The sequence below is a fragment of the Seriola dumerili genome, unplaced genomic scaffold, assembly GCF_002260705.1.
Source record: "Seriola dumerili isolate Sdu_G_001 unplaced genomic scaffold, Sdu_1.0 BDQW01000088.1, whole genome shotgun sequence".
NCBI lineage: Eukaryota > Metazoa > Chordata > Actinopteri > Carangiformes > Carangidae > Seriola > Seriola dumerili.
Window position 1 is genome coordinate 6578065 of NW_019174343.1, and position 21900 is coordinate 6599964.

General features: G+C 42.7%; 1 protein-coding gene across 1 annotated transcript in view; it reads left to right on the forward strand.

The window, feature by feature from the left end:
* foxp1 (forkhead box P1) overlaps positions 1–21900 on the forward strand; it is a 147048-nt gene that overhangs the window by 104551 nt on the left and 20597 nt on the right. The window contains exons 8-11 of the mRNA XM_022744896.1: positions 9470–9607; positions 9882–10025; positions 13509–13659; positions 19941–20130. Of these exons, the coding sequence (XP_022600617.1) occupies positions 9470–9607; positions 9882–10025; positions 13509–13659; positions 19941–20130 (623 nt within the window). The remainder of the gene's footprint in view (positions 1–9469; positions 9608–9881; positions 10026–13508; positions 13660–19940; positions 20131–21900) is intronic.

Below are 21900 nucleotides of genomic sequence, written 5' to 3' on the forward strand. Positions count from 1 at the left end.
CCTATGATATGTATTGGAATTGTCATTTTTGACACTTGAGGTGTCCCAGTCAATAATTTATATAGGTCAGGCCAGCTTAGCAGAGCTCATTGTTAGTTATTAGCAGATGAGAGCAGTGGCTTGTTATGCAGGCGCTCTGTTTATTTTACCAGTGTGTTTGCGGACTGGAATGCGTCCCATGAACATTCCTTCATCCCTGGCCAAGGGTTTATAGCTGTTGATATGAGCTGTGTTTTAGAGCTCTGTTATTCAGCTCTTGTGTTTATTGTTATGATAATTAACAAAGTGAGGTGTTAATCTTGCCTCATGCCTTTCCTCTAATTCACTGTTAAGTCGGTTGCACAACTTAGTGAACCTGATTTTATTGTTATCACTAAAAGTAGGTCTGATTAGCAACTCCTTTAATTTCTTCATGATTTCTACAGTTTTTACAACAGAATAAAATACACATGAGGTTAAAATTTAAACAAATGCTAAAAGGTAGCATTTTTTAGTTGGAAGATTAATATATATATATATATGTGTGTGTGTGTGTGTGTGTGTGTGCGTGTGTGTGTGTGTGTGTATATATATCTATATCTATATCTATAGATATAGATCTATATATATAATTATTTATTCATATAGATTGACAGGAGGCAGAAGCTTTTCGTTCTGCCGTCTCTCTCTCTCCTGGTGAGTTCAGTGAGATCTCCAGTAGGTGGCAGGGTCCTGTTTTCCTCTCCTGTCTCTTCCCCTTACTGAGTGCACATGGATGTTAAAGAGTGTGATGATATCATGACAGCTAATTGCTCTCATTGGGATGGAGTTGGATGGATTGCCTGGTAGCTGGTGTAATGTTAGCTATTAATGTAAGTGGTTTTAGCTTGTGTGAGACCAAACTGCTGTATAAGTGTTTAAAACTGGACAAAAAAAAGTTTGCGCTGCTGTGGCTGATTTTTATAACAAAATACACACAAACTTAGTGTATTGCAACAAGTTGCATGTTATGGTGTAAATACACATTGTATACACGTTAGTATTACTGGAGGAAATACATAGCAAAACAAACTGTTCTCATAAATACAATATTTTATTCTAAAATAAAATACATGTGGTATCAGCTTGGGAAATTTAAAAGGAAAGAAAAAGTCCAAATAACTACAAAGCATCTGAATTGTTTGTGCATTTGTTGTTTTCAGCATGTGAAATGAGTTGTGTCTTTGTTCTGGCACTGTAAACAGTTCCATTTAACAGAACAATAAAGGGGCTGATAGCGGGGCCAGTTTTCTTTCTTTCTGCTGGATAGCTGTGTTTACTTATCTGTTGTTTAATTAAAGGGCCTCTTTTCTTTAGGCTCCCATTGTTTCAATAGCACGGCCGGAGTCCCGGCAGGGGTCAAAGGGTTAACAGCCGTCAACTGTGTCTTTTTTTTTTTCTTTTCTTTTTTTTTTTTTAAAGGGGCCCTCACACAAAGGCACGGGTTCACCTGCAGCCCAGCCCGCGGCTCCCTATTGTGTGGCCCCATTTGAATTGATTATGTTTAGAGGGCTGGTTGTGATTGGTGGAGAAGGGCGTGGTTGATTGGATAGTTTTGTATCTTGTCAGCCAGGGAGCAACCTTGCGCGTGCAATCTGTCTGTATCCCGAGGAAGGTTGGAGACTCCACAGCACAGCAGCGCTTGTTCTCAGCCTCCCTGCCTGTGTGCCTCTACCTCTCCCTACCTCGCTCTCTCTCTCTCACTGACTCACTCACTCACACCCTCTCTCTCTCTCTCGCTCTCTCTCTCGCTCTCTCTCTTTCCCTTGCCGCCGTGCTCTCCGCTCTGCTTCACTCCACACCGCGTGGCCCGGCACTCTGTTTACCCTGCCAGCTAAATGGAGTTTGTCAGGTTTGTCAATATGATTGATTTCTGTGATTTTGCCAGCTTTCTTGTGTAAAAAACTTGACAATTTAATTTGACCAGGGAGAAAGAGAAAAGGAGGCTTATTGTCTGTCTACCGTTGATGTTCTATCATTGTAATTGGTTAATTTTGTCATGCAGTTTGTGTGAGAGGAGCAGTTATCCAGGGTTTACTTTGCCGGTGAGACACTGACAGTTTGTTCTGAAAAGAGAAGTACATGAAAAGCAAGTGATTTACTGTATGAGATTGTTTTGCATCTCAAAATGAGACTGTATGGATTAGGTGCTCCTGTTTATGTGTGTAGGCTCTGCTATTGATAGTTGTCAGAAATTCTGCTTTTCACTTTGAGTTAATGCAACAGTTTCTTTTGTGGTGCATGTTTGTCAGTTACAGTATTAGATTCCTGAACTTTTACATGATGTTTCTCACTGCCATTTCACGCTGTTTGTTTAGTTTTGTTTACTTTGCTGATAGTGAGCTAACCAGTTCAGCAGGATCCCGCACTGTACTGTGTGCTGTTTGAATTATGGAAAGTTCTAGGAAAAACAGGACACAGGTTTGTCTTCTCTTTTACATTGTTGTTTTGCTCAGAAAATGATTGTGTTTTGTAATTATCATGTTTTATTATTTAAAACACTCCCAGGGTAAGGCATTTAAAATATGTAGAAAGGCTTTTATTTATTAAATTTTTTGTTATTGGTCGGGTTTAGCTGGTTGTGTGTTTTGTGATGATTTGTTGCTCTGAGGTAATGAGTGCTGGTCAGACTTTGCTTGCTCTCAGGCTATGGCCTGGACTAATCCTCACTCCCCTCATGGTGTCACAGTGAATTAAGACAGAGGCTGGCACAGCTCTATATTTGACACCGTCACCACAAAACCACGTTGGAGACACGCTGTCACTCCAAATGTCATCGCTCATATCTCCCTGAAAAGTTAGTGTGTGAATGTTTTTTGTGTGTGTTTGTGTGTGTGTGTGTGTGTGTGTCAGTGCTTGCAACAAAGGGATTGCAGAGTAAATTTGGGAGGGAAAGTTGTGGTCATTTTCTTTCATTCTTTCTGCTGTCAACATTGAGCCCTGCTTGACAGCTTTGAGGTTTTACACGGAAAACAGCTACTGACTCTCTGTTGTTTAATGCCCTCAAGTATTTATTTATTTTTTTTACTACAATAATTTTAAGTAATCCACTCATGCAACTATAGAAAGGATCCACATGTTTGCACTCACCGTTTAGCTGAAACTTTTTTTTGCGTGCAATGTTTCAGCACCTTGCATCAGTGCTGGAAAAGTGGGTGCCTGACAGAGAGGAGCGATGGAGGAGAATAGTGGAGGAGAATATCAGATGGGTGAGAAGGAGGAGAGTGAAGCCTAAACAGGCCAGTGTGCACCGTAATGCCGTGCAGCTGTGCCGAGGCTCGCAGTTTGGGAGAGCTGGAGTGCGAGCTGATTGGGTTGACAGTTTGTAATCAAAGTTGATTTATTGTTCATTAGTAGTGCATTAGCCCTTTCAGGCAGGGGCGTTATTTGTGCAGTGGCCTGTCAAGGCAAGGGGCTGCCAGCACCTGTCATTTCTAAACCATGACATAGGCAACCAGATATTAGCTGTGTACCCGGAGAGGGGGGCACAGGGGGGTAGCCGGCAGAGCCCCACGGCTCGCTGGGATATCCTTTACAGGGACGGTCTTTGCTTTGTACTGGAGGAGGCAGGCAAGTCAGAGAGGAGAGACGGGGGAATAGTTTAGCAGTGATATAGTGAGCCACCAGCTGCTCTCCGCTGTTACTCCCTGGCTTTCCTGACTAAAACATGTTTTTACTTGAAAAAGGCTTTCATTCATTTTTTTTTTTTTTTTTTTTTAAGGGTCATTACTGCTCAGAGCGTGTGCGTCTCTGTTTCAGATAGGAAGATTAACTCTACACTTGAGATGCCATGTGTTTCAAAGGGTTGAGATGGTAGGATAATGATGAGATTACATGGTGTAGAGCGTTTTGTGGCAAAGGGTCTTTTTCACCACTCATCTATGTCACCACCTATATATTTTAAAACAGTAAGAGACGTGATGGTATTGACACATTGCCCCTAGAAAATAAGGGAGGTTATTAGGGATGTGTGTGAACATGAGTAAGTCTGGCTCATGCTGATTTTTACTTAATTCTTTAAGCTACCGCTGACACTGACTTTCTTTTTCTGTATAATTTAATTGATTGGCTGTATACTTTATATGAGTCACATAACACAACAACATTAAGAGTGTCAAGAAGCAACACAATTTGTGGCCCTCTTGTCTGCCGTCATGGAAACAAGGATTAGCTTAGCGTGGCTGGTGTGCAGAGAATAGAAACAATCTGCACGAGGACATGTCAGCCATTGTCTTTACACTACAGTTTCATTTGAATGGGATTTTAGAGACTGTGATCTTAATTAAATCTCAACTGACTCAAATAATGCATCTGAAGACGTGCATTGTTGCGTAACCGTGTAGAGCTGGTAAACCATCGATCACGGGCACGCAGTTTACACCAACAGTGACTGTAAGACGTTTAGGGGAAAGGCGGAACACAGTGAACGGTGGTGTGTAGGACAGTAATTGTCACCCTGGATTTGTGAGCCAGGTTTGAGGGGCTCAAACGCTGCTCTGTGAAATGTGCACTTGGAGGTGTGGCTTGAAAGGTCAGAAAGAGTGACAGGACATTGAGTCACATGTCAGAAATGCAATGAAGCACTTAAGGGGTTTTTTTTGTTTTTTTTTTTTTTTGGAGGGGGGGTGTGAACTTAGATGGATTTTTTAAATATATATTTGCATTTGTAAATGTTCACTTCTAAACAACTAAAAAATATTCTATTATTAATATAGAAATATATAATTATTTTTTCACGAAAATATTTTTTATTGTAGAATAAAATCACAAATAAATCTGAAATATAAAAATAATATATATATTTTTAAAAATAATTTACAATTTGGAGTATTTTACTAAAACATGATGATGGTGATGCCAATGCTGGTGTATGTGTGTCTGTACGTGTGCATGTGCGTGTGTGTGTGTGTGTGTGTGTGTCCTCAGCAGTGATCACCTGCAGTGGTGGCTACCTTCAGTGTGGGAAACAGCGTCCAGTGTGCAGCTCAGCTGTTATTGTTGGGGTGGGAGCTTGCTCACTTCTCCGTGCAGTTTGTTTGTTTAAACCCGACACTGGGACCAGCTCCGGCGAAAAAACCTGTTTGTTTGTAGTCGAGAAGTTAATTAAAATGCAATCTTAACTTTTGTTTTTACAGTTGCTGCGAATGATTTGAGCCTCAGCCCCCTCACACCAAATACAGAATCTATAGTATGTGGTATATGGAGACAAAAATGTGGCTGTGATTATCTTGTTTATGTGAGCTGTAAACATTTTTAAAACAGCTTGATTGTGGATGACGAGTGTGGAATTATGGACGTTTTAACACATGCAGGGATGAGCACTTCTGTCCAGTAGTTCTGTTTTAAATGTTGTAAGCTTACTGAAGGATCCAACCTCTGTTGTTTTATACACATATTATTTGTAACAATTTATATTTCAATTTTTTTATTATCATTATTATTATTATTATCATTGTTATTATAGGAAAAGGTTGTGAGTGTGAATATCCTGCCTCTGTGTTTTGCAGAGGGAATAAATGCTCTCCACCTCAGAGATTTCAATCAACCTGAATGGGTAATATGGAATTAGTCTTTCCAGTCTTGTCGACGACTAATTATGTTCACACTTCACTTAAGTACAATAGCTCCCGTGAAATCCTCATTTTGGTGACATTTCCATGCAGGAGATCACAGTCAGGATGGGAAGTCGTTTCCTTGCGCCACTGCAGGCCAAGGTAAAACAACAGCATCAAACGGACTAGACTCTGTGATTTCTCTAGGGCTTGTTATTTCTTTTTTACTTCTTCATTCCATTTGATGCCCCTCCAAAACAAGATGACCCCAGGGAGCACAAATGAAAATTTGATAATTCTCTTCTTTTTTTTTTTCTTCTTTTTTTTTTTCCTTTTTTCTTTCAGCAAAGCTGCACCTTTGCGGCCAGTGAAACGTCTGTGCCGGTCTTACTGATATTCACCTCCTTGTCCCTCATTTCTGTTCCTTTTAATTGCCTCAGTGCAGGGAAAGGAGCTATCTTACAGCCTTGTTCACCCCTACTCCTTTTCACCAGGCTTTGACCTCTGACTGTGATAGGAGGGGGGGTGGGGGTTGCTCGGGGAGCGTCTTCATTAACTGAATCAGTAACTCTCAATGGTTTAAGATGTGTGGTTTGTGTTCCTTCATTAGATTTTCATATTTTGAGTTGTCTTCTCTTGAAAGCCTCTGTAGGTGTCTTTACTGACAAATGCTTTCTACACTGTTTGTGTGTGTGTGTGCATGTGGAGGCTGTGCATTATGATATGAATGAAATGAATGATCCCTATCCTTTACAAGAAGGAATATTTAGAAAATGTTTTGTCTCTGTTTTAAATTGAAAACCATGTTTAATTTCCTTTTTTTAAAATCTTTGTCCTTAATGTCATATACATATATTTATATTTTTATGCTGAATTTACAGAGAAAGCAGATGATCACGCTCTGTATGGAAAATATACAGTGTGTTATGGGCTGCACATGTGCCTGTATGTGCTTGTGACACTTAACATGCCACAGTTTAGATTTGTGCGTGTGTGTGTGTGTGTGTGTGTGTGTGTGTGTGTGTGTGTGTGTGTGTGTGTGTGTTTGGCCAGCAGGCCTGTGCTGGTACAGTATATTGCCTGCAGTCACTGCAGCTGTGTGAGAATGTTCCAGGTTTGAATGTTTATGTATGGGAGGCACCTGGAGAGCACCACACCTTTGTGAAATTCATAAACATCAGCTATTTCTGGCATCCTCAGAATGTCCTCTTTTTTTCGCACCCTCATATTGGTGGAGTAGATTAGAGCTGGGCTCAGTGGATCCCTCCAGTTATTAGCCCAGTACGAGCCTTCTTTTAGACTATCTTTAGATGGTGATATATTTTTGTGGATCATCTGGAGTCATGATGTTATCCAAGAGATAAGGGAGTGCACCATATGGGAGTGCTCTAAATGGCGACTGGCGTCCTGTGTTTGCATTAAATGGGCATGATACAGAGGCCAGGGCAATATTTTTCAGTTAAAGTGCTCCCTCCCGCCCTTCCTCTCAATAGGACCCAGTCTTAGGCAGATTTTCACTCCTTCAGCACAGGATTAAATGGTAGTAGTTACATTGATCAATAGGTTAAGAAGCATACAATCCCTCTTGCTGCTAATGACCTCAGTAGTAATGGGTAATAAAATGGGGGTCTATAATAGCCTCTTGCTGGGGCTGTGCGCAGAGGAAGCTGCTCTAGCTGTAGTTACTGTGAGCCAGACGCTCGTGACAAGGCGAAGTGTGAAACCATGATGAGATACACACCTCAGGTGTAAAGAATTAAGACAGTTAAATTGAAGAAAATCTCAATGTAATTTGTGATGCAATTGGCAGCTATTGAGGGCTGGTTAAGTGTGTAAACCCCTCTGTGTTAACTGGGAAGTTTGCTCTCCCCTTTTTCACATCACACTCTGTATAATATGGCATGACAAAATGATTATATATTTGAAAATATGTCTAAATTTACAGTTTTAACACGGTAGTAAAAAATAGAGCATGACAAATATGGAGTAGATTTTTAATGCATGTAGTTAAAGTAAAGCTTCAAAAAAGGGGGGGGGGCATTATTATTTATCCTTGGTGTGCGTGGGGGGTAAATGTCATATTTAGACGGGAACTATATATCATATCACGTATGGCGCTTGCATGTATGACACTTGCATGCAGCAAGTCAGGGCTGCTTGGTTGACCTTCAAAATAGTTAATCAAAATTAGCGATGCCCAGAAAAAAGGACTTCAGTGGATAATGACTGTGAAATTAGGAAATGGGAGGCCGGGGCTATTCAAATGACAGGACAAGTCATGTGCAAAAGTCAAGATGAACTGCATATTAAGACATAATACAGGGGGGAATTAATATTGCATTTTCCTCCTCGCGCGTCTATGCCTGGTGCTGAAAATGAGAAATGTGAAGTGTGTGTTAGTCCTGGGTGGGGCTGAGCCTCCTTCATTCTCTTGGGGCCAGAAGAACACAGCACAATGTAGTCTGGCACTGCTCAATAAAGTTAACGGAGAGCATCAAAGCTGGTCCGTCCTATTTGACATCACTGCCCTTTCCTCTGCATTAGTGGTACAAGCTGTTCATTATGGCAGTGCTTTGTTTTTCTTTTATGCTACAATGGGGAAAATGAATAAGGTAATATGCATGCAGGGTGTGTGTGTCAAGAAAAGCCCCTTAGTTACTGGACAAGATTTTAAACAGCTAAATTACATTCAGAAATGCATGAAAAATTCAAAGGGGTGTCATTAGCTATAAGGCGGCCACACAATTTGGGTAACCTTGGTGAAGACAGACTGTCACCCGTTATGTCCGCTCTATCAGCTGCTGACATCAGCCTGAGAAACAGAAAGCACACTCCAACACACACTGAGGCACATACATACTAATGTATGTGTGCATGTACACAAAAGAACCATCTCCAAAACGTCCTAACAATTGCAAAGACGCAGCACTATCGAGTACATCTCAGTTGCTGTTTGTCATACAAACGTCCAGGGAAGGAGCTTTTAATTGTATTGCACATCATCGCAGTGAGTGGCAGCATCCAGACACACTCCGAGTCCCCTATGCCGCCGGAGCAATTAAGGCACCCTGACAACTGTGGGGGCTCTTTTCAGTGTCACAACAAATCACTTGTTTTGAGGAGTCATGCACTCACACCTTTCTACTGGGAGTTAGTTAGAGGCCTGCGTGTTCTTCAACGTGGCTCCTCCTCCAGGCACTCTATATCTCCGCAATAATAGATCGCTGTTGACAGCGTCTCTAATGAAATGTTCTCACATGACATGTCGTGCGTGTGCGAACAGCGGCATTTTTGAGGCAATCTTTCACGTCCTCAGGTACGGCATATTTGCCATGTTGTGTAAATGGCAAGCTCTGAGACGCGTCTCGGCAGACGCGGATCATATGACGTTGAAGGGGTTTGTGTCTGTGAGAGAGGGGAAGGTCGGAGGATGGAGGTTGGGGTGGATACAGCTGGCTGTTTACTCCACAGGCGCGATCCACGCCCAGCTGTCCTTTAGCCCGCCTCAGTCTGGTGTGGTGTCATAATGGTTAGAGGCGTCGATATGTTGTGTGTTTGTGTGTTTGTTGGAGGGCATGTGCAGTTTTTAACACATGAAGATGACACTTGGGATTAATTGTAGAATCCAGTCAAAAGCAAAAGGCCATCATAGATATATACCTGTATGTGTGTATATTATTATTATTATTGTTATATATTATATTTTATACATTATTTATCCCAATCGTGTGTTATTGTCAATAATCTGCAACTTTTCTACTTCTTTTGCCTGTTGCATGCTAGGATAGCCTTTAGCCCACTTGTGAATATATGTTTCATGCATCAGTTCAGCGCCGTGTTTGTGGACTGGTGGGCAATGTTTTTTGACATCTATGTGCTCGCTGTTTGTGTCTGTGCAGGTTCCAGTGTCAGTGGCTATGATGACACCTCAAGTGATAACTCCACAGCAGATGCAGCAGATCCTTCAGCAGCAAGTCCTGAGCCCTCAGCAGCTCCAGGTTCTTCTCCAGCAGCAACAGGCCCTCATGTTACAGCAGGTAATGTACAACTGACACTCATGAATCATTTCAGCAGACAGCGTATCACATCTTTCAAATGGTGGATGTCTCTTTTTGGAAAGAAAACTCTTCTTTATGTATAGCGTTTCACAAAAGATAAATTCACTTTGAACTGCTACTCTTTTCCTTTTTTTTTTCCCCAAGCCTCAAAGATAACATTCCTCAAAGTATTGAAAATTCTCACAAAACCAACTGCTGAGTTTCTGTGACTGACAGACTTTGACTCACATGTCGCCCTCCGTCTCTTCTGTAGCAGCAACTCCAAGAGTTCTACAAGAAGCAGCAGGAACAGCTCCACCTCCAGCTCCTACAGCAGCAGCAGCAGCAGCAGCAGCAGCAGCAGCAGCAGCAGCAGCAGCAGCAGCAGCAGCATGCAGGCAGCAAGCAGAGTAAAGAGGTAGGCTGACATCACTCCAACTGCCTGCCATTACCAAAGCCGTTGGCCAGACAGAGCATGGAAGGCATGTGTGTTCCCCCCTCCCACAACCCCATCTGCTTCCAGACTGTGGTTAAAGCAGAGAGGAGAGGGGGAGAATCAAGTGCACTCATGCTTCTGATTAGCATGTCAGACTTGCTGGATAAATGGTAACAACTAACTGATACTGTGCTAAGAATATGGTGTCTCCTTTTCTGGAAGCGTCTCCACATTAAATGCATAATATTTTACAGTGCCTGAGCTTTAGTTCATTGTTCTAGATTTTTTTTTTTTTCCCAAGTAAACAAGTGTCCTATGCAACAAAGAGATGACCGCTCCTGTGAGCCTCATGTAGGACATAATGAAAGGCAGAAGGGAGAAAGGCAGGAACACGGAGCATATAAATCTGAGAGGCTTTTCTCGGTAATTAACATGGAAATGGCAGAGGAAGAGAAGGCATGTAATTGTGAGATATCAGTGCAGAGAGCGCTCCCAGCTTTGTTGCCTGTGTTGAGTTTTTTTTTCTTTTTTTTTTTTTTTTCTTTTTTCTCTCCATCTTTCTCGCTCTCTCTCTCCTTTGCTCCCTCCAGTACAGCAGGGCTTGCTCATAGGCAGCAGCTTAATGCGTGTTAATGACTGGCGGATACAGGCATCACTGTGGACAAAGCAAATTATTATTGTGCGGTCAGAAGAAGTTCAAAGACAATCTGGAAATTTTTTGCTGTTGTCCCCATTGAGTTCCATGTTTGGAGAGTGGAGGAAGCATAGAAAATTAAGCCCAGTTTTAAAAGCAGACACGCACACACATCTCCACGCATGCTCACTCTCGCACACGTCCGTGTGCTGTCGAAGCTCCCAACTTCAAAGTCGTAGCTCCCTAATTAATGAACTGCGGGCTTCAGTTTGGACAAGTTGTGGTGTGATGCTCCCATAAATCAACATGACAGCAGAGCTCCTCGGCCTCAGATAGGGCCTGTCACCAAGTCGCATCTGATGTAAACACTAGAGGAGCAAGGGAGAAAAGACGGGGGGGAGGTGGGGTTGGGGGAGGGGGGGGGAGCAATTGATCAGTTGAATGGAGCATGAGAATAAAAGAAAAAACAACTTTTGAAGCATATTATGTATGATCACAGGAAATGGATGCAGCCTCGAGAGGCTCTCCCCCTCTGCCGATGTTTTCTTTCTCTCCCCATCGCTCTCTCTTTTTTCAGTCGCATTTCTAGCAGCCATCAAAAGACAGAATAAGAATTATGCAGTGACTCCCCTGTGGCTGCCAGACAATAACCCCCTGTTGTTGCTTTGTGCCTCTTTTATTTTAAAGACATCAAAATTTAGTTTTTCAAAGATCTTTAACTTTATATTTGAAGCTTGACAATAAAGGCCTGCCAGTGCCACTCTTTATCATTTGTCAGGAACTGTATTTTTCTCTCCCTCGTGCCACTTCTTGTTAACCTCTTATTTGGTCTATTGGGTCTGGGGTTTTTAATGTGTCTGCCTGCTGGGAGCGCACAGGAGCTCCTGTCAGCTGATGGGACCAGAAGAAAAAAAAAAAAAAAAAAAACGTGAAGGGAGAGAGGAGTTAAATTCATTTGCAATACTTGATTTTTCTTTCTTCCTTTTTTCTTAAAAGCCACCCTCTGTTTATTTAGCATTTTGATGAAAGACATTGTTCCTTGTGAACTCCCACCTCTGTAGTACTATTATCTTTGTCTCGGGCTGTCAAGGAGGAGCTGGATAACAGAAAACCTCTGAGGACATGAGAAACTTCCCTTGCACTGATGGAGGAGGGAAAAAAAAGAAGCCACCACCTTTCATAAATGGGACAGATCAGAGAAAGTCACAGGCCACCTGCATCCTAAATTTCACTGCAACCTCTGTGAGATCTCTATCGTGTTCGTCTCTTCTGTCTCTGTCTCACTTTCCCTTCTCTCGTTTTGGGTTGGATCACACATGAGTCTGTGTGGTTACTCCTCAATTATGACCCTCCCGCTACCACTGTCAAAAGCGCCTTCTTCCCCTGATTGATCCAATGAGACGACCCCACTTGCTGTAATAGAGCCGCGCTGCCCAGAGCTTTATTTTTAGTGAGCCAACGCAGGAGCAGCAGGCTGGGTGTGGGCTGGGGGGGGGGGAGGAAGGGAAAGGAAGGCCGCTAGACCCTTTTGACAAGCCGAATAGGGGTGGGCGGAGGGGGGGGGGCACATTTTATCTGGCTGTTTCAGTGGTTTCAGAGCCGCCAGCGAGTGACCTGACAGCCGCGTTGCACCGAGACCTTTTTTGTATGCACTCAATTGTGAGAAGTAAACAAAGTGGTGTATCCTGTGTTTGGTAACAGGGTGCGGTGCACAGCTTGGCAGCCCAGCCACTGCTTTTAGTGCCCCCTCCTCTCCTCCCTCCCGCCTGACAACTGGCCTTGTATACTCATAAACAACCCCAGTATCCTGTTGAGTCTCAGGCGCGCTTACTTTATCCTTATCTGTTCGAAAATACAGAAGGTGTCCTGATAGATCTTGATGTTTAATTTACAGCAACAAGACGACTGGATTTGTTGAGAACGGGGATTGATGAAAGGGTTAAAAGTCATCTCTCTCCTCTGTGCCCCTTTTATCTAAATAGCATCTCTCATTTGTTTTGACTCATAGGAGATTGGGGATATTAGATAATTTCCTTCTATTTATTATTCTGACTCTGTCATTTTCTCCTTTCTATTTTCTTCTGCACTCTCATATCACTTCTTCATCATATCAAAGTTCACACGTTTCACTTTTCAGAGCCAAAATCCCCCCCACCCCCACCCCAAATCAGTGAAGGCACACCAGTATTTCATTAAATGCGTCTTGATGAAACAGCTGAAGCACAGTAAGATCAACAAAGCAACTATCTCTCAGTCAGTCCACAGTGTGTGATTGAACACAGCTTGCTGTGCTGGGTGGGGGAAGAGTGTATCCCTGAGCGCAGCGCCATGCCTGGGAGAGTTGTGAGAGTTGCCAGGGTGGTTATTAAGCACTTTGATTTAGTCACACGTTGTTTGCTGAATTATGAATGGCTGTAATTAAATTCCTGTGGCTCTTATTATGAATGATTAACTATGTTGTTTCGTTGTTTGTCATTTGCCTCCCGACTCCTTGTTAATTAAGAGAGAGAGAGATGTATAGTCCACCTGTCTTAAGTGGGCCCAGACAAACCCACACTAAAGGCAAAATTTATGAAACGTCCACTGTGCTATTTTGCGTGTTAGCATACACTAAATCCATTAAAGTTGTTTTAATGAATGAACATGTTTATTTTTACAACCTGACCTATGAACTCCGTGGCCTTGAACTTAAAATGTTTTTCCTCAGCAGCACACAGCAACGCACAAACCTGAAATTCATCTTCACATGTTTGCACTGGCTGTTGTGCCTCTATATACTGTACGCATGTTTGCTGATGGTGTTTCTCTTTGTGCCTCTCTCTCACCACCAGCAGCAGGTGTCAGCGCAGCAGTTGGCCTTCCAGCAGCAGCTCCTGCAGGTCCAGCAGGTCCAGCAGCAGCATCTGCTCAACCTTCAGAGGCAAGGGCTGCTCACCATCCAGCCCGGACAGACCGGCCTGCCACTGCACTCCCTCACTCAGGGTCAGTACCTCATATCACAGTGCTGTGCTGAACTACTCTCCAAAGGCTCCTGTCAATCAGTCCACTACTGCTCGATAAAACACTGCAACAAGTCTGTGTCTGGGGATGAGCCGACCTCTTTTTACGCCAATATTTTTACACGTGCTAAAGTTTGTTTTTCGATGTAAACTGAAGATTTGGCCCGCTGTTAGGTAAATATTAGAGTCTAGGTTATAAGACCAAAACAATGGAGATTGGGGTTATACTGATAAAGTTGTTTATTGATATGTTGAATGATCCTGGCCTTGATTTTCTTCACCTGTTATTATAGGAGTTCTTCCCTGAATGCAGCTTGTTTTTATAGTAATGATAATTCTACTTACAAAATTATTAAAATATCTATCCATAGAAATTATTCAGTCACAACGTAGGAGGATTTTAATTAGATGTAAAAGAAAGACTGATACTTGTCTTTGGCTTTCGTGAAATTTTCCAGTCACATGATCATCAAGAACATCTCTAAGATTTCGGAGGGAAACACTGGCACAGAGATTGCCCATTTTACACTGTAACTATTGGCAGCTTCACTCTAAACATGTTAGCATGCTATGGGCCTTCAAAAACCTCAACCCGTCATGAGATGACTTTGACTTTTGACTCTCATGCAGCTCTTTTTTAGCATTGTGGCTTGTGTAGGTGTATCACCTTATGTTCAGAGTGGTTTGATCTGCCACCGTTCTTGCCCTGCTACAATACCTGTACAAATTTGCTTAGTCAAAGTGAACAATGCCCCACTTAAGTGTGTAACCACATACTGTACATGGTTTCACTGAGGACACACCTGCTGTAAATCCTCGCTCAATTGTTCTATAATATCCTAAATGGCATCTTACACCTCTTGTCTGGGGAGTCTGTTTACAGAACCAGTTTGATTCTGGTAGGTTATACTTACTATCATCATATCAGACAGTAGAAGTAAACGTAAAGACAGAGTTCATGCTTTGTCCTTCAGCTCTCTGTCCTGTGTCTGTGATTGGCATCCTGGTGGCAGCCTCCTTCAGCCTGGAGGAAGACTGGATCTATTGTTCGCAAACTGCCAGTGAACTTGTCATTGTGAAACCGCCTGTTACTCGATAGGCGGTCAATACTTGTTGTTTGGCCAGGAAGTTTATTTCTTTATTTATCCTTTAATATTTTGTTAAGGAGTGGCACCCTCATGACAAAGACGCCGTCATAAGGGATTTAGAACATGACATTGACTATTCATTCCCAGCTAAGACAAACAGTTTTGAAATAACAAGATAAGGGCGATAAAAACGGGAGGGTTTAGGGGGAGGGGGGGGTGGGTGCTTAGGTAATAGGCAAACACAAACAGGGTTTGTACAGTGGTGTTATTGTTTGGACTGGGTATGGAATCACTCATCCGCTTGCAGACGATTGCCATGGGCACAGGCGTGGAGCGCTGCTGTGTTGTGAGTGTGCTTTGCTGAATTGCTCTGTGTCAGATGTCTGGCAAACACTCACACACCCCTTGAGTAAAGCATTATATGGGTGATATGGCTAGGTACTGTACTTTTGATGGATTTCACAACAGTCCCGGAACATCCTGTTTATACTGTGTCATCACCACCACATACCTGCGAGGCATCTCACCTTATCAAGAGAGCAGCTGTATTGAATTTATATCATTTTACCCTGCCAGTCTCTGATACACTTTCACAATTTGTTATGGCTGCACAGTTTAGTCTGTTAAAACTGATTATTATTTGCGTTAATTCAGAGCACTGATGCATCAATTAATTTCTCCTTAAACTGTATCAACAGATGATAAATGCTTGCATTACCACACCCAACAAGGTGCCACGGACGCAGTGAAATTACAGAGTAAATATATTTAGTTGAAAAATTCTTTCTCAAAGAGAAAATCTTACTTTTAATTCTCAGCTGGAAAATTATAATTTTATTTTGATAAGGAAATTTCCACCCTGAACAATGCTTTCAAATGAGTTGTAGTCAAAGCTGACAGGATCATTTCTCTGAGCTGTTGTTTGCATCAACATAAAAACGAGGAACTGAATCTCCCCACGTACAATTAGTTGATTGTTTCAGTTTGTTACAACCAGTCAAACCTGGTTAGTTTGCCCTCGCAATCCACTGATGGTTAACTCCGAGCCTCTGACAGCTGTTACAACACTTAGGCTAGTGCTTCAGGCCCCCAGTTTGTCTTCCTATTCTACACATTTTCTGCTTGACTGTTTGAAGTTATTGATGACCTTTCTGTTTTCCACATCACTAAACTCTTTCATGCATCAGCGGGCCAGGCCTATGGTGCTCAGATCTAATCTGCAATATTCAGCTAGCAGTTAGCACTGCGTCGGAAGTGATGAGTTGATCCGCTCTGTTTGGGTCTCAGTGATTATGGATTCAAACTTGCGGGGCAGTAAATTGGCATGACTTTTTAACTGATGATTTTTATTTCTTTCATTTCAAAATGTAGATATCATTATAATTATTTTTAAAAGGCCAGTGTTATCACATGCAATCCACTATATCCCCTTTTTTTTTGATGTGCTGAGGCATTGAAAGGAACAAAAGGTTTTCAAATAATAGGTCACTGTAACAGAGTAATTAAAGAAAAGTAGGTGTGCACTCTGTATTTGTGCTTTGGGTACTAAGATGCAGCTCAGTTTCCTGCTTTGTGAAATTGTTGGCTGAGACAGATCAGTATTTTTTTCCTGCCAAAACGATGGACTGTAGGAATGCATTTGTAAAAGCCTTTCAAAATTTGATAGGACTAATTAAGTATAAACTTACAGATAGCAGTTTCGAGAGAAAACCAATTGTCGCATTATCTGGAGTATAATTTGTTTCTCTTGTCGTAAATTCTTTTGACATTAATGTTCAAAGTCTTGGAAGCGGCCAGACGGTATCTGTTATAAATTACAACAATGTGTTTGGGGAGGATATAACTCTCATAAATATAAATTTGATCCATCCACCCCATCCACCCCACTCTCCCCCCTCCAACAAAAAGCCTGTCCTCTTGACCTGATAAGTGAGTCAGTGGTTGCTCAGGTGTTGTATGTGTGTGTTTGCATGTTTATGTACATGTGTGGCTGTGTGTGTGTGTCTGTGTATGTGTGTATCACCGAGGTTGGCCAGTGTTTGTGCACATCCTGGCTAAAATGACCCCTCACCCTCCGAGGTTGCTCTGCAAGAGAGCGAGTTCTGGTAGCTGCACAACATCATTTAAGCTGTCGAGGAGAGGCCAGTGGGACAGTGACAAGACAAATTTGTCGGTAATATGAAAGCAAAGAATGTGGCGAGCCATGAAGTGCTCACAGAACAGCAGCACATCAGGGACAGCGGCGGGTAATGCGACTGACCTGTCAGTGATTGATACATCCAGCAGTGGGCTACTGGTAATAGTTCCTGCAGCATTAGGACAGGACATATTTCAGGCCTAAGGGGTGCACATCAGCAGGCCAGTGATTACGGCAACATAAACAGGGGTGCAGTAAAGGTCCCAGCCTGACGGAACAATAAACTAATAGCGATGTCACTGTCCCCCCATGGCACCGGCACTGTGTGTGAGAAGTAACAGCTCGGTTTAAAGAGCCCAGAGCACTGGGGGCCATTTTTTATTTGGGGGATGATGGCCTGCAACTGATGTCATTATGAACCTTAAATCAACTTTCTGCTTGCTTGAACATGGTCACCTGGGTACAGGGGGACAAGGACAGGAAAAGGTTGAAGAGCTCGGCCTGTCTCGGTGCCAGAGCTACCTGCAGAGGTAAAATTGAGTTGGGAGGCCGGTGATCAATCAAGTGTCCCAACAACATACATTTTTTAAAGTGCTTGTCCGTATTTCCCAGTCGTAATGAGTGGAATAGTTGTGTTGAAAAATGGAAAGAGGAAAGATAAACCAATCCGGCATTTAAAGGATGGACAAACCGGGGACCCAAGAAAGAGGATTTACAGATCAATGTCATTATGTGTCCCACAGTAATCAGATGGAGAGAAACTCAATGCGTTTTGTCAAAACACAAAATATAAAACCTGCTGAGACCTTCGTGTAATGATATTTTATTGTCATTTATGTGACTCGTGAGCCATAGCTGTTGTTGAGGGAGGTTGGGCTTAGGTACGAGAAGAACAAGGGAAGAGGCAAACAGAGCAATAAAACTATGGACTAGATCCAGAAAGAGACAGCTTGGTCCCACTCCGTTAGCTCTCTCATCAGACCGGTCTATCCGCTGCGGTTTCATCTGAGTAAACAGTGGTGTCGGGGTCACCAGGACTGCTGGGTAATTGAGCCAGTGTGGGCCGCCCTGTCAAGCACATCGGCTAAAAATACATCGCCCACTGTCACCGGGCACCAAGTGGGGGGAAAATGATTGGTCCCACTGTCGGAGCACAGGACACTCGCATCACCAGTGACCTTCCCCTTCCAAACCAGCCATTGCTAGGAAAAAAACAGAAACAAAAAAAAAAAAAAAAAAGAACTTTTCTTCCAAACTCTCCTTAAACCATCAAAACAACAATGGATCCTTTGATAACGCAACTGGAAATCAGCAAGCATTGGATTAGCATGCTATAACACAGGCTGCAATATTAAGCATGTTTAGCCTGTCATGAACGTGCACTTCGATTAGGGCACATCAAGGCATTGAAGAGAATAAGAGAGAATACAGGCAGGCAGAATAGAGCGAGTATGTTGAAATATTTGAATGAGGAAAGACGCTCCTTGGAACGTGGAAAGGTTATTGATTTGTCCTGCAATCATTTCCTGCTCTTTGATATGCAAACGATCTAGTGTGAATTTACAGCAATCCTATCAGACTCATTTCACAGTTCTTAGCCCCTGCGTCTCTCTGGAGTCCTCCGCCTCATTAGGCCAATGTTCTCCATTACCAGCATAATTAAAATCTTTAGTAGCTTATCAAATTAAAAATATTTTTGCTGATCGTATTGAGATCTTCACCTCACAGTTATTTTCCACAACAGGAATAAATTAAGACTAAGCATTTTGCACACAATGTATTACAATCTGGTGCTTGAAAGGAGCACTTCTGGTATCTATAGAGCTGCTGATGAGAAACGGGGAGGAGGGGGGGGGGGGGGGGGGGGGGGGGGGTCCAGAGAATATAAACCCAAGTAGATAAGCATGTGCAAATCATCTTCCATTTGCCAGTTCTCATTTTGAGAATGGATTTAATTAATTGTAATGTTAAACGAGTGGTCTTGCCCATTTGCTCTGTGGTTAAATTCACCACATATCCAAGGGCCTCTCTCACCATGCTTCAAACATGTGGCTTATTTAAGCACGGATCTGAATACTCAACGCAAATCCACACATATTCGCCTTTTAGATCTTTCAGTATGCTATTAAAATCAGTACCCGTTACCCACGTGCGTTATGTTTTGACTGAAAATAAAAACAGCCACACATTCTGCAACCTAGAGGCCTAATCTTATTTTACATATCAGCCTCATCCTCATTTGTGTCAAGTGAAACAGACGTCTCCAGCACAGTAACAGACACGACCATAGATGGACACATATATTGTGTGCCAACAAAGGCTCTCTTCTCTCAGACAGGGAAAAATGGGGTGCACAAACACAGCATTATCCTTCTTCATCCTCACTCTGGCCCAGGGTGTCGGGATTGCTGTCACTCATAGGCAGGGAAAAAAAAACACACGCGCTCTGTGGCTGTGTCTCCAGTATACAGAAAAATGTCTTCTGTCTTCAAGGGATTTTTTTTCAAAGGGCTGTGTGAGCTGCAGTGTGCTTGACTTGTTAAATGAGGTTTAAGTCTTCTGTGTCAATTGGAGGCGGTGCAGAGCTTTAAGTATTTTGCACATTAATGCGCTTTTGAGAATATTACCCCAGGGTCCTGTTTCTCAAGAAGGCAGGGGTGGGATGTTTTCTAGTGTTGCTATTGTAAACTTTTTGTTGTGTGTGTTCTGCACATCTCTGTTGTTGAGAGAAAATGATGGTGATTATTCAGATTTCATGCCTTGTCTGGGTGTTAATTATTTACTCTGGGCATGAAATTTGCGTGAATGCCAGGGATTTGTGTATACAAACACGCTTCAGATCACAGGGAAAATGGGAGGAAGAGAAGGAGGTGGCGGGGAGAGGGGGGGAGGCAAGAGCTCTCAGTGCATTACCCTGTAGTGGAATATTTTCTAATTAATACTCGGCTTTGTTTACAGACGCTTTGATTTAATTAAGTGATGAAGAAGAGAGTTGGATTAGCTGTTAATTGATTTAATTATCCAATTTGTTTGTCTCAGGCATGATTCCAGCAGAGCTGCAGCAACTGTGGAAGGAGGTGACAAACGCTCACGTGAAGGAGGAGCACAACAACAGCAGCAACAACGGCCACCGGGGCCTCGACCTGTCCTCCCCGGCACCGCCAAAGAACCCACTTCTCAACCAGCACGCCTCCACCAACGGGCAGTACATGAGTCACAAGAGAGAAGGGTGAGTCCCTCCACCTGCAAGGACTTTTATATTTTTATTTGCATGTGTCTTACATCTTTTGCATGCCCTCACAATGAGAGCATGGGTCAGTGAAGACGTACAACCTCCAAATTATCAGACCTTTATACAGCAGTAGTTTTCCAAAACACTGCTCCTTAAGTCGTTTGTACCTACAACTGGTAATTAACCTGGTGAAACAGGCTCCACTGTCATCTAAGTCCAAAGCAAACAGATGTGCCATATACTCCCGTTTAAAATAGCTATTTCTCACAGGGCCTCAGTGGATGGACACATCCCCAAAGGTCTGCACAGATTACTATTAATTTATACTTTGTAAATATTATTTTCATTAAGGCCAACACAGTCACTTTTCTGTGTTGCTTGATGCAGCTGTGGATTTCATGGGAACACCTGGAAGGAACGCAGGGATTTGGAGAAATGTGCATGCAGTTGCCATACTATTAATGACGGGGCCAGGAGCATTGACCCGTCCTGCTATTGTTTCAGTTGAAGTGCAGCTGTGACCTAAGTTTCATGTCCCTGAGAATTTTCCTTTGGTTTACCAGCATCTTTTCAGAAAAGAAAAACATTTCCTTGTGTACTGGGAACTTGTTGACATGTTCAATCAGCCTGTCAGTTCAAGAGTAATAAAAAGAAAAACATAGCAAAAACAACAAGCTATTATATGCTAAAACAAAACAAACACTGGGTGCATCATATGATATGTGCAACATGAATCATCTATGAAAGGCGTTTGCTCTCCGAGCTGTGTGTGTGTGTCTTTAAGGAAGGAATTAATTTGGCATCTTACACATTTGCTTGTTTTCTTGCACCAAAGCCTGATCTTTGAACTGCTAGTGAGGAGCCTCCAGGCACCATGAGCTCACTGCATAACATCTGACTTGTGTTTCAGTGATCAAAACCTACGCGTCATTATGAAAGCAATGCGGATGAAAACATGTTTAGCACTGTAAACCAGCAGGCCTTTGGAGGTGAAGAGGGGCTGGTAGCGGGGGGGGGGCAACTGGTAAATCCTTTAGAAAGGATTTGAGTGACACCGAGAGGAAATGCTGTGATTCACTGATGGAGCGATACAAACAGAAAGCAGCTATTTCTTTTCAACTATCAGTTTTAAATAGATTGATGACATAGTACCTGTACAGACTCATCCTCTTTACTGTGTTTTAAAGTTATCTTCCAGCACAGACACTGGGGGAAAAATAAAATAAAAAATGGGCATTAGCTGCTCCCACAGTTGACAGTATCCACAGGCTTCCAGTTCTTCACCCAGCGTCTGGCTGAATGTCTGGGTTTTTTGTGCAGCTAAAGACAAATTGCAGGGGAGGATATTGACTCGCTCACTCCATCACACATTGTCGCAGGCGAGCAAACAAGGTGAGCATCGATGGCAGGGAAAGGCAAGATCCAGCCTCGGCTGAGGGCTCCATGAAACATCGGAGAAGACATAACGCAAGAGCTGGCAGCCCCCTCTGCCTCACGCTGACTGTCAGAGATTAAAGAGGATGTCAACAGCAGTTTAACACAAGCTTAAGTGAAGAAGGCAGCCTCACTCTGAATATTCTCGCAGTATCTTAGATCTGTCAGAAAACCGAGCAGGTGATTCTCATCCACCACATCTGCTTACAGGAAGTCATGGATTACCTACCCAGAGTTTCAAACGTGTAATTACTAAGAACAGACGACTGATACAAAATGAGCACAAACATCCTTTATTAAATGCAGAATGATGCAACTTTAAATTCACGCGAC